This window comes from Octopus bimaculoides, chromosome 3 (genome assembly GCF_046866305.1).
Source record: "Octopus bimaculoides isolate indiv1 chromosome 3, ASM4686630v1, whole genome shotgun sequence".
NCBI classification, from domain to species: domain Eukaryota; kingdom Metazoa; phylum Mollusca; class Cephalopoda; order Octopoda; family Octopodidae; genus Octopus; species Octopus bimaculoides.
Genome location: NC_142930.1, coordinates 10602436 through 10616333, shown reverse-complemented (window position 1 = coordinate 10616333; position 13898 = coordinate 10602436). Strand labels below are relative to the sequence as shown.

The window sequence follows — 13898 nt, the reverse complement described above, 5'->3', positions numbered from 1 at the left end:
TATTCATCATCATCATCATCATCATCGTTTAACGTCCGCTTTCCATGCTAGCATGGGTTGGACGATTTGACTGAGGACTGGTGAAACCGGATGGCAACACCAGGCTCCAGTCTGATTTGGCAGAGTTTCTACAGCTGGATGCCCTTCCTAACGCCAACCACTCAGAGAGTGTAGTGGGTGCTTTTACGTGTCACCCGCACGAAAACGGCCACGCTCGAAATGGTGTCTTTTATGTGCCACCCGCACAAGCCAGTCCAGGGGCACTGGCAACGATCTCGCTCGAAAATCCTACAGGAGCCAGTCAGGCGGTACTGGCAACGGCCACGCTCAAAATGGTGCATCTCATGTGCCACCCACACAAGAACCAGTCCAGGGGCACTGGCAACGATCTTACTTGGCTTGCCGGGTCTTCTCACGCACAGCCCATTTCCAAAGGTCTCGGTCCGTAGTCATCGCCTCGGTGAGGCCCAATGTACGAAGGTCTTGCCTCACCACCTCAGCCCAGGTCTTCCTGGGCCTACCTCTTCCACGGGTTCCCTCAACTGTTAGGGTGTGGCACTTTTTCACGCAGCTATCCTCCTCCATTCTCACCACATGTCCATACCAGCGCAATCGTCTCTCTTGCACGCCACAACTGATGCTTCTAATGTTCAGCTTTTCTCTCAAGATACTTACACTCTGACGGGTATTCACATTGACATTACACATCCAACGGAGCATACTGGCTTCATTCCTTGCGAGCTTACGTATGTCCTCAGCAGTTACAGCCCATGTTTCACTGCCATGTAGCATGGTTGTTCGTACGCATGCGTCATACAGTCTGCCTTTTACTCTGAGTGAGAGTCCCTTTGTCGCCAGCAGGGGTAAGAGCTCTCTAAACTTTGCCCAGGCTATTCTTATTCTAGCAGCTACACTTTCAGCGCACCCACCCCCACTACTAACTTGGTCGCCCAGATAGCGGAAGCTATCGACTACCTCTAGTTTTTCACCCTGGAATGAGATAGAAGTTGTTTCCTGTTTGTTTGCAGTCTTTATTGCACCTGAACATCTGCCACAAACAAAAACTAACTTGCTAGTTAACCTGCCTTTGATGTTGCTGCACCTCTTATGTGTCCATAGCTTGCACCGGGTACATCTTATAGAGTTACTACCTACTCCTTTTCTACATACTGAGCAGGGCCATCTACCTGAAGGGGTTTGTGTTTTATCTACCTTCCTACTTATTAGGATTTTGGTTTTAGCTAGGTTGACTCTAAGGCCCTTCAATTCTAGACCTTGCTTCCACACCTGAAACTTCTCCTCTAGTTCTGATAGTGACTCCGCAATTAGGGCAAGGTCATCAGCATAGAGGAGCTCCCAGGGGCAACCTGTCTTGAACTCCTCTGTGATTGCCTGGAGGACTATGGTAAATAATAGGGGGCTGAGGACGGAACCTTGGTGGACCCCTACCTCTACCCGGAATTCATTGCTGTACTCATTTCCAACCCTCACCTTACTGGCCGCATCTCTGTACATGGCTCGCACAGCTCTCACTAGCCATTCTTCTATCCCAAGTTTCCTCATTGACCACCAGATAAGGGATCGGGGGACCCTGTCAAAGGCTTTCTCCATGTCAACGAAAGCCAGGTACAGAGGTTTATCCTTGGCTAGGTATTTCTCTTGCAACTGTCTCACTAGAAATAAGGCATCAGTAGTGCTTTTACCTGGCACGAACCCAAACTGCATCTCATCTAAATTGATTCGCTCCCTAATTAGTTGGGCTATGACCCTCTCTGTAACTTTCATAACCTGATCTAACAGCTTGATGCCTCTGTAATTATTTGTATCTAAAGCGTCCCCTTTACCTTTGTAGCAGTTGACTATGATGCTGCTACACCAGTCATAGGGTATGACTCCTTCGTGTATCACCTGGTTCGTAATACGGGTGACTAGGCTATAGCCAACACTGCCAGATATTTTGAGCATCTCTGCAGTGATTCCTGATGGGCCGGGGGCTTTCCCGGTCTTCATACTCTTAATTGCTTTATCTACCCTGGTACTATCAACTCGGATAGCTGGTCCCTCTATTGGGTCGACATAAGGCAGGCTCTCTTTCTCCCATTCATTCTCTTTATTAAGCAATCTATCGTAGTGGCATCTCCAGACCTCTTTCTTTGCATCCTCATTTAATGCAAGCGTACCATCATCCATGCGAACACATTTCTCTCCTACAACATCACTATTCTCTCTCCTACACTGTCTTGCAACCCGAAATACCTCGAGTCTTTGGTCCTCACGGCGCAGAACATTGGCAAATCTTTCCTTATCTGCTTCCCCTCTGGCTAAATAAACCTGTCGCCTAGCCTCCCTTCTGGCACATTGGTACAATTCCCTGCTACCACCGTTCTTCCAGTCCTTCCAAGCTTGTTTCTTTTGTCTAATAGCCCTGTCTACCTCCTTGTTCCACCACCACGTTACTCTGGGTTGGGAGGGGACCTTACACCACCCACAAATCTGGTCGAATTAAATTTGTTTAACCCCTTGCAGACGGATTTAGTACTGACAGTCGGTGCTGTGTACTGATATTAGGCCGTTCAGTAACTACATAATTTTTCATGCGTGGAGTTTTAGTGTGTGTTTATAGATTCTTCTCAGTGTGGTATATTTGTAAACATGAGCACAGAGACATTACACTGCTCATGCACAGTGTTTTGGTGCAGCCAGTACCACTTCCTGTCTGCAAGAGGTTAATTATACAAGATGTTTAATTCACCACATTTCATTTTATATCTCCTTAAAACTTATTTTAAGGAAAAATTTCATTTCTTTTCGACTAATCCTGTTGGGTATAGGCTGGGTTACATATCCATCCTCAAAAATTTATTCAGTTGTAATTTTTAAAACAATAAAATATTTCTCTCTTCTCACAGAATATCAATGTTTGGCTTGGTAAGCTTTTTATCCCTGAGGCCTATATTACAGCAACACGCCAGTATGTAGCACAAGCTAACAGTTGGTCTTTGGAAGAATTACATCTTGATGTAAGTAGTTAGATTTATGTATTAATATTTGAATTTCTAGGATTAGTTTTGTCTTGACTTTTATTTACTATCATGCTTGGGTTTAATAATTGTTCTTTGAAACTGATGACGTGAACTGATTTAATGTCATTATTTCTATTGTAAATTATTCAACCTAATACATACAGTTGTATTTTGATATTGCACTATTTTAAACACATGATCTAGCTTTAATCCTTTATTCAAGAGAATAAAAGATATCTTCCTCTCATTTGATAATGTTGCCAAAATGAATTTTTTATGCTTATACCTGTATCAAAGAAGCAGCAATTTTCTTTGTGTAATTATTAATTTGAATGATGCTTAGCAAAAGTGCCATTTTGAATACTTTTACTTTTTATTTTTCCTTTAGGTTTCAGTTTTGACTGGAAAAACACCACCTTCACCTGATGATTGCAGTTTTGCTTTAACAGGTTTGATATTTTCTTATATATAATTATGAAAAAAATTAAGTTTTTAGCATTCAGATTACTCTGTTAATTGTGATATTTAAGTGCTATAATAATAGGATAGAGGAAGTTCAGAGAGCTTTTACTTCTGTTGGCAATCAAAGGTCTCTCTCTCTCTCTCTGAGTGAAGGGAAAATTGTGTGATTGTTGCATGTATATGAACTGCGATGCTGCATGGTAATGAGATTTGGGCCCTGAATGTGGAGGACATGGGAAGGCTGCAGAGGAATGAAGTTGCTATGCTCTGCAGGACATGCAATGTCAGTGTGCATGTACAACAGTATTGGTGTATTGAGGGAGAGGTTGGGCATAAGAGGAATTATATGCAATGTACAAGAGAGGAGACTGTGCTGGTTTGAACATGTGATACAGTTGGATGAAGACAGTTGCATAAAGTAGTGCCGATCACTTAAAATGGAAGAAAGTTGTGGAAGAAGGAGACTCAAGAAGACATGGGATGAGATTTTGAAGGCTGATCTCGAAACACTGATTACAAAAACGATGACAGACGACTTGAGACACGTGACTCTTTGATGGACTTGAAGACACTGCCACCACAGTGGAATTAAGAGCCTAAAACCAATGTTCCATGTAAAAAGCATAGTTGTGGGTGCTGGTGCCACTTAAAAAACACCTGTGATGATGCCACGTAAGCACCCAGTACACTGTGGAGTGGTTAGTATCACCAGCAAGAGCATCCAGTTGTAGAAACCAAGCCAAAACAGACTATGGAATCTAGTGCAGCCCCAAGATTTACCAGTTCCTGTCAAGCCATCCAGCCCATGTCAGCATGGAAAACAGACATTACATGATGATGATTCTTGTTGTTTTGAATTCATCATGCATTATCTCATTGCTTTGAGATTTCTATAATGTAATTGTTTCTTTTTAGAATGACATTGTAGAGTAAGTGTGAGAGGCTGGATGTGGCCAGTTACATTGCAAAACAGGGAGAATATTTCAGCTGGTATGGCTGGTTTAAGTACTAAAGGGTTACATTAGAGCAAGTATTTTATTTGGATAAGTTAGCAATAGCTAACTATTCAGCTTTCTAGTTATTTAGTATTTAACCTAATACAAGGAGAACAGTACACAGCTATAACTAAATCTACTCTCTAACTACTAAGCAACTGCATCTATCATACCATCTTGCTGATTTTACATTCACTTTTTCCATGATCATATTTGGATGAGCTTGCTATGAGTATGTTTCTGTATTTTATTCCTTTCTTTTTGACATTGCTGCACTACACAATTGCTGAGGTACAGCAAATATATATGCTTATTTCAACTTGATTAACTTGCAAAAAAACATAACTTAACTATACCATTCTACAGTAGAAGCTACTCACCTATTCCTGTATAGAAAACTAAAATATAAAATGTTATTTGTATTAAGATTACTGAACAGAATATTTGTTTTATTTCTAGGTTTGAAACTTCAAGGTGCTGTTTGTAAAGAAAACAAGCTTCACTTATCCTCCACTATTTCTACAGATCTACCCAGTACTTTACTCCGTTGGGTCAAGTGAGTATATGTTGTTTTTGTTTTTCATCAGTAATATTTTCATGTGTGTATATATATCATCATCATCGTTTAACATCCGCTTTCCATGCTAGCATGGGTTGGACGATTTGACTGAGGACTGGTGCAACCGGATGGCTACACCAGGCTCCAATATATATATATATTACAAATGTGACTAGGCTATTAGGGACACCCACATTGCTAGAAATAAGAGCTCTTATTTCCAGCAATGTAGGTGTTTTCCTAACACCCTAGTCACATTTAGTGACTTTTGTAAGTCTCCTTTTTAGTGAAACATTGCAAACTGCTGTTAATTAAATATATATATATATATATATATATATATCTTAGTCATTGGGCTGCAGCCATGCTGGGGGCACCACCTTAAAGGGTTTAGTTGAACAAATCAACCCCAATATTTATTCTAGGAGTCTCTTTTGTTGAATCTTCTAAGTTAGACATAAGCAAACCAACACCAGTTGTCAAGCAGTGGTGGAGGACAAACACGCACACACACACATAGATATGTATATGATGGGCTTCTTTTAGTTTCCGTCGACCAAAGGCTTTGGTTGGCCCAAGGCTATAGTAGACACTTCCCCAAGGTGTTACACAGTGGGACTGAACCTGGAACCATGTGATTGGGAAGAAGCAAACTTACTGCACAGCCATGTGTGTGTGTACACTCACATACACACACACACACATGCCTCACATGGACATATGTATATATTCACACTTATATATCATACACAAAGAAGGAAGGGAAACAAAGCATGTAGTTCTTTATAGAGGCGGCAGTGGAGGTAGGTGAGCAGAAGTGGGTACATTGGTTGCCCCATATGTTGCTTTTCCCCTTTGATACTGTTACAGCTGGGTTTAAAAGAAAAGAATTAAACTGGTATTTAATACCAGAAAATAATTTTCAAATTTTAGCTCAAGGCCAGCTATTTTAGGGAGGGGAGTAAGTCAATTACATTGACCCCAGTACTTGACTGGTACTTTATCAACCTTGGTAGAATTTAAACTCAGAACATAGAGTTGGAAGAATTTCCACTAAGCATTTTTTCCTGTCCAGTAACAATTCTGTCAACTCAACTTATTTACAGAAAATAATAAGCATGACAACTACTGAATAATTAACGAGTTATTCAGTAAAACTAATGGAAACGAAGATAAATAGTAAGCATGCTGCTTGTTGTTAAGCTGAAGGAGAAGAGGGCACTGCAACGCTTTTGAGTTACATAGTTACAAAAAGATTTAACGTTTAGCTGAATCAGTGTTCCTGACTTGCTTATGTAATGAACAAATTATCCTCTTCTCAAATAATCTAATGGGGTAAACATTTTTGCCATTGGTTTTAATTTCTGAAGTATTGCCAAAAAGAACCTTCTCCAAGTTATTCTTTCAATTTTAAATAACTGTTTCAGAATTTTGTATTGCCCCCCCCCTCTCTTTCTCTTTCACAGAAATGTAAATAATAGCTGGAGTTATTTGTTACTCTAAATTTTAGCAAATATCAGTTTGTTTACATATATATATATATATATATATATATATATATATATATATATATATATGAAATATACACATACATACACGAATGTAGAATTGTTTTAATTGTTAGCGTTTTGGAATTGCTTAAAGTATATTTTTAAAAATATATAAGATCATTTTAGTTTTAAAATAGAGCAAATCTTTATGTGACACAATCTGATTAATAAAGAAAATAATTTTTTTGTGTTATATCAAATTTAACCTTTTTGTTTATTTAGGAAAGATGACACTTTTAAGAAAGAACACAGAGTTACTCTTCCTGTGTACCTGAATGCAGCCCGAGTTCAGTTACTGTTCACTTTGGAATTTGAAACTGATGGAAGAACCACTGAACATGAATTTTATGAGAGAGGTGTCGGTGTTATTAGTTCTGATTTAGCCTAAGCAAAGAAAACAACCAAAAAAGTTATTCATTACGATATTTCATATTGGTAATACTATAATATTTGTACTAGAACTGCACAAAGTTATCAATAAAGGTATATGCTTATAAATTGGTGTTTGTATTTTCTATGTACTGAGCTGTTAGGAAGAATATGGTTTTGGTTCAACAGAAATATATTTGCTATGTTTCCTCTTTTTAATATTTAATATGACAACAAAAACTTTTCAGTTGGTGTGTTCAAAATTAGGCCATTGAGTTATTTAGAGCATCAATATATATTTAAGTTTAAAAAGTGATAAGATTAAATGTTGGCAAATTTATTTGGATGAATATCTGATGTTCCGTACGAGTAGTGATAAGATAATGTTATGGATGAAGATGTTTTGTCTTTTACTTATTTCATTGATTGGACTGTGGCCATGCTGGGGTATCACCTTGAAGAAATTTAGTTGAATAAATCAACCTCAACACTCAATTTTTTAAAGCCCATTCCTTATTCTATCAGCTTCTTATGCTGAACCACTAAGAGGGATGTAAGCAAACCAATACTGGTTGTCAAGTGGTGATGTGACACATGTAGTTTCTTGCAAATCTATAGTAACAAAGGACCTCTCCCTCAGAATGAAAGATTGTATAATGCCTGTGTACAAACTGCCATGCTACATGGCAGCGAAATTGGGCTGTGACTGAAGAGGACATGCAATGGCTTGAAAGAAATGAAGCCAGCGTGCTCTAATACAGGGGTTTTCAAACTTTTTGACTTGCGGACCCCTTTATATTTTAGGCTTTACCTTAGGGACCCCCTTATAAACGCTTATGAAATTTATACATAAATATTTTCTTAAAATAACATTTTTACATTTATTTATTTAACAGTATTTAACAAATAGGTTTTTTGTCAATTAAAAGATTTCGATTAAAAAACATATATAAAATCAAATTGCCCATAAAATGTTTTTGCTGTCTACGGACCCCCTGTTTTGTCCTTGCGGACCCCCCTGTGGTCCACGGACCACAGTTTGAAAACCCCTGCTCTAATAGATGTGCAGTGTCAGTGCATGTAGGAGGCACCTACCTAAGGTACCATGCAATGGGACTGAAATCAGAACCATGTGGTTGGGAGGCTATCGTCTTAACATGCAGCCACGTTTGAGAAATTTTTTTCAGTTATGAGTTACATGATTATGAATAAAATTCAGCTAGTTTTAATATAAAACTGAACTTTGAAACAATATTCAATATTTCACTTAATATTTATCATCATTTAACATCCATTTTTCTACGACAGCATGGGTTAGATAGTTTAACTGGAACTGGAGAGCTGCTCCTGTCATCTATTTTGGCTTGGTTTCTATGGCTGGATGTCCTTAACACCAACCACCTTACAGTGTAGTGGGTGACATTTACATATCACCAGCATGGGTGCCTCTCGTGTTTTACTATCACTGGCCACGACAAAACACAACAAATTGCCACAAGTCTCAGTCACTTGTCATTGCCTCTGGGAGCTTCAACAATTGAAGATCATATTTCACCACCACATCCCACATCTTGGGCTATCCCTTCAACTGCTTACCTCCACAATTAGAGATCAGCACTTGATACAGCTCTCAGCATCCATATGCATCACATAACCATACTGGCACAGTCTTCTCTCTTGTACACTACATTGATTCCTCTTGTATCCAATATTTTCATTCAAAACAGTCAGACATGCACACTGACATTGCACATCTATTGGAGCATACTGGCTTCATTTCTTTCAAACCTTTGCATGTCCTCTGCAGTGACAGCCCAATTTCACTGCTGTGTAGCATGGCTGTTTATACACAGGCATCATACAGTCTTTCACTGAGAGAGAGGTCCTTTGTTACTGACAAAGGTAGGTCTGTGAATTTTGCCCAGCTCATTCTTATTCATGCAACTATGCTCTGAGCGTCTTCCTCCACTGCTGACTTATTCACCTAGTTAATGGAAACTATCAACTACTAAATATTCCCTCCCCGGGCATTTGAGGAAGTCTGTTTTCTGTACATTACAGAGCCAGAGGCGGTTTCAGGCAGGTTGGTATCAAAAGGGCTAAAGTTCTACGAGTGCAAGGAAACGTTCCTTAGTAGCAGCAGCTTTAAAGAATTTACTCTTTTTACTCTTTTACCTGTTTCAGTCATTTTGACTGCGGCCATGCTGGAGCACCGCCTTTAGTCGAACAAATCAACCCTGGGACTTATTCTTTGTAAGCCTAGTACTTATTCTATCGGTCTCTTTTGCCGAACCGCTAGGTGACGGGGACATGAACACACCAGCATCGGTTGTCAAGCAATGCTAGGGGGGGACACACACACGCACGCACGCACGCACGCACACACAGGGCTTCTTTCAGTTTCCGCCCACCAAATCCACTCAGAAGGCTTTGGTCGGCCCGAGGCTATAGTAGGAGACATTTGCCCAAGATGCCACGCAGTGGGACTGAACCCGGAACCATGTGGTTGGTAAGCAAGCTACGTATTTTTAATCAGCATGAGTAAGTTGCTTCTTGAAAATTAGCTATTTTGTGTATTTAGATAGCTCACGGGTTTTACAGCAAGATCCCCTAATATTTAAAGTCTCAACTCAAAATTGTGAGTGGTACCAGCTATCAGCCAGAATCAAAGCAAGTAGATTAATGGGTTTTAATGCACTGTTTAATCATGTCTTCTGATATCTAGCTCCTCAATTTTAAAGCTGTTGTGCTTCACAACTCTAGATAGTATTTAAATGTTGACATGGTTTATGTTAAAGGTGAGACAAAGATATTGGGCTACACTGCTTTTGAGTGTTAATTTTCATTCTTTTATTTGCTTTAGTCATTTGTCTGGGGCCCAGTTTTGAAGGGTTTAGTCCAGTGGTTCCCAAACCGTGTGACGCAAGATGGATGTAATTAGGTGCGCCTCGAAAAAGACATTTCAAAATATGAAAAATACATAGTGAAATTCACTAGAAAGTTCGTATATGAGTCAAAGCGGCAAAAAACTAAATACTAAGTTCTAAATTAAGAATAAGAGGTGGTTGTGTCATTCAATTCATTTAGGCTAATTATGGTATGACTTATTCGATTTTGAATTTGAAATTTCATAAGGATAAGAACTAGTATCAATCTATCCTCGAAATTGATGTCTTTTGGACATATTCAGTGCACGACTATGTTTCGTTTTATTTCAGTCGTAGCCTCAGCAGTTTTCATTTCAATAATAAGTGTGAAAAATAAACTATTGAACTAAAATATACGATGTTGAACTAACTCTTTTAATACATCCTCACATATTGTGGCTATATTTCAATTTTTTTCATTCATGTCATCATCATCATCATTTAACGTCAGTTTTCCGTGCTGGCATGGGGTGGATGGTTTGACTGGTGGACTGGTAAGCCAATTCTGCTGTGCCAGGCTCCAATCTGATTTGGCAATGTTTCTACAGCTGGATGCCCTTCCTAGCACCAACCACTCCGAGAGTGTAGTGGCTGCTTTTTATGTGCCACCAGCATGGGAGCCAGCCAGTCAGGCGGCACTGGCATCAACCACATTCAGATAGTGCTTTTTACATGCTACCAACACAGGAGCGGTCAGTGGGGGCTGGCAACGATCCACACTTGAATGGTGCTTATTAAGTGCATGTCAAAATTCGTACATGTTCGTACATGTCAAAATTCTTTATTCATTTAATTTCTAATGAACATAAATGGGATATACCAATACTATATTTGCATACAAATACATAAACTAAGAATATGCAAAAGAAACTAATAAATTATAGTAATTAATGAATTTATATACAAATATAAATATTTAGGGGTGAAAAAAGTATTCGTACAGAATGAATTTGAGTTTCTATGCCACAAAATATTGTTGAAATAATTTTTTTTTTTTTTTACTAGAACTTTCTCGTTTGTTCCAGTAATCTTATCTGTAGTCATTTTTAAGTGTCAAAACGCTAGCTTCTTCATTCAGCACTGAGACAACATAAAGTAGTGTCAATTTGACTCTATTAGTAATCTGTGCAATATAATTCATATTAAGACTAAACTACCCATAAAATGGAAAAGGGGAAACATAACTGTGACTATTATCTGAAAGTGAACGTTCGTCAAAAGCAACTAAGCGTAGTGATAATAATGTGAAAGCTCGACCCAATTGTAAATATTGCAATAGCTATTTAAAGTTTGGGTTCCATTGGACTGGCAAAAAGGATCAACCTCTTCTGCTGTGTGTTGTTTGTGTTGAAAAGATGTCTAATGAAGGCAAGTTGTATAGCCAGATGAAAAGACATTTTATGACTAAACACATTTCCAATGTAAAGATCTGAATTATTTCCAAAGACTGCTAGAAGATCCAATTTTTCTCTCGTAACTTTCAGGAAAATGGATATATATTGATGAAATTTTATAAAAAATACTGTTCAAATGGCACAAATTATGGTTATAAAGAAATTTCTGGGGAGAATTTTTCCAAAGGAGTGGAGAGAGGACTTGGAAAATTCACATGATCGTTTTTTTTTTTTTTCCCCTCATAACTTTCAGGAAAATGGACATCCTTTAATGAAATTTTACAGAAACTCCTTTCAAACAGCATAGATTACGATTATAAAGAAATTTGTGGAGAAAATGTTTTTCCAGAGGACTGTCAGAAAGTTCATGTGGTATCCATTTTTCTGAAAGTTACGAGGGAAAAAATCGGATTGTGAATTTTTTGAAAGTCCTCTCACCACCCATTTGTTTGTGCAAATTTTTTGTTTTCTACACATTTTACACCTAGCAGACTTTTTATTTTTATTTTTTGGTGACCGAGTGCTAGACTAGATCATGAAAGTTATGAGGGAAAAAAAAACAGATTGGGAAAACTTTCCAACAGTCCTCTCCCCACCCCTTCAGAAAAACATTTTCCCTACAAATTTCTTTATAATCGTAATCTATGCTGTTTGAAAGGTGTTTCTGTAAAATTTCATTAAAAGGTATCCCTTTTCCTGAAAGTTATGAGGGGGGAAAAAATGGATCATGTGAATTTTCCGACAGTCCTCTCTCCACCTCTTCAGAAAAAATTTTCCCCAGAAATTTCTTCATGATCATAATTTGTGCCATTTGAACGGTATTTCTATATATATCCATTTTCCTGAAAGTTATGAGGGAAAAATCAGATCTTGTGAATTTTCCAAAAGTCCTCTCAATTTTGGGCTTCAAAGTTGGAATATTTAACCAAGATATTTGCACAACTTAACAGCGTCAACACAAGTATGCAAGGTAGAAATGAAAACATTCTCAATTCAACAGATAAGCTGGTTTCATTTAAAAAGAAAGTTGCAATTTGGAAAAATAGAGCTGAAGGTGGTAACTTCGAAATGTTTCCCTTAATACGTAAAAGCTGCATAAAAAGAAATGATTCCTATTGTGTTTGAACATTTGACAAATCTAGAAGAAAATATAAACTTATTTTCTGTCGTTGAACACAGAAGAGTATGATTGGGTTTGAAATCCCTTCATAAAAATTCCATCTAATATTGGTCTGAAAATATGTGAAGAGGAATTGGCATCTATATCCAGTGATCGTGGACTTTAAATTAAATATGCTGAGTTACCTATTGGTATATTTTGGATTGTTATTATACAAGAATACCCCTCAGTAGCAAAAAAGGCTTTATCCATTTTGATACAGTTTTCCACATCGTATTTATGTGAGTTGGGATTTTCAACCCTCAGTAACATCAAATCCCAAAAAAAGAGATAGGCTCTATTACATCAAATAAGAAATGAGAGCTTGTCTTTCTCAAATACATCCCAATATTGAAAACATTTCTCATTGATAATTTTGCTTCATATATTGAATAAAGAGTAAGTACATGCAATTTTTCTGTATTTTTAATTATATATATTACTTTATAGTTTATGCTATGCTAATATGTATAAAACCCCTTTTGAATAAATTTTAGAATTTATGTACAAAGAGCACCAAAATATTTTGACTTCTTGTAAGGTGTGCTGTGAGTAAAAAAAGTTTGGGAACCATTGGTTTAGTCAAACCAATTGATCTCAGTAGCTATTTATTTTTAGTGTGGTATTTGCTCTATCAGCCTCTTATGACAAATCAATGTCACAGGGACCTAAACCAATGAACACTAGTTGTCAAGTAGTGCAGGGACACCACTTGATACAAAGAGATATGTATACACACACACACACTTGTGATGGGCTTCCATTGAGTAGTTCTCATCTACATCGTTCACTTACAAAAGATTGGTTGGCCCAAGGTTATAGTAAGAGACACTTGTCCAAGGTGGTGCACAGTGGGACTGATCCTGAAACCATGTGGCTGCAAAGTGAATTTTTTAACTCCTCAACCATGCTGACATAAGATGATTTTATAAGGTTTTGTTTCTAAAATTTACTCAACCAACAATGACAATTGTTTCTTCTTCAATATAGATTTTGCAATTCTACTTTTCCATTACTGGTGCATCAGAATATGTCAATGTCTGACAAAGTTTGAAAATATTTTTTGTTTATGTAAAATTAAAGTTTAGCCTCTGGATTAAGTTAGTAGAATCTAATCTCAAGTACACTGCAATGATAGCTCTTTGTCCTAAAGAATTATCGAAAAACTATATATTTTTGATAGTAAAAACACCCCAACAATATAGTTATCATCATCATCGTTTAACGTCCGCTTTCTATGCTAGCATGGGTTGGACGATTTGACTGAGGACTGGTGAAACCGGATGGCAACACCAGGCTCCAATCTAAATTTGGCAGAGTTTCTACAGCTGGATGCCCTTCCTAACACCAACCACTCAGAGAGTGTAGTTATGCAAGTACAAATTGATGTAAGCAATGAGAAAAACCTACACAAATAAAGAACAAGTCCAACCATGAAAACTGCTGTTAATGCTTTCATT

The 13898-nt window shown here is 37.8% G+C and overlaps 1 protein-coding gene across 1 annotated transcript in view; it reads left to right on the top strand.

Moving 5' to 3' along the window:
• The window catches only part of LOC106883942 (cytoplasmic dynein 1 heavy chain 1), a 117823-nt gene extending 110736 nt beyond the window's left edge, over nucleotides 1-7087 (top strand). The window contains 4 exon segments of the mRNA XM_089348556.1: nucleotides 2910-3020; nucleotides 3412-3472; nucleotides 4940-5036; nucleotides 6812-7087. Of these exon segments, the coding sequence (XP_089204682.1) occupies nucleotides 2910-3020; nucleotides 3412-3472; nucleotides 4940-5036; nucleotides 6812-6977 (435 nt within the window). The 3' untranslated portion in view covers nucleotides 6978-7087.
• Nucleotides 7088-13898: the final 6811 nt, after the last annotated feature.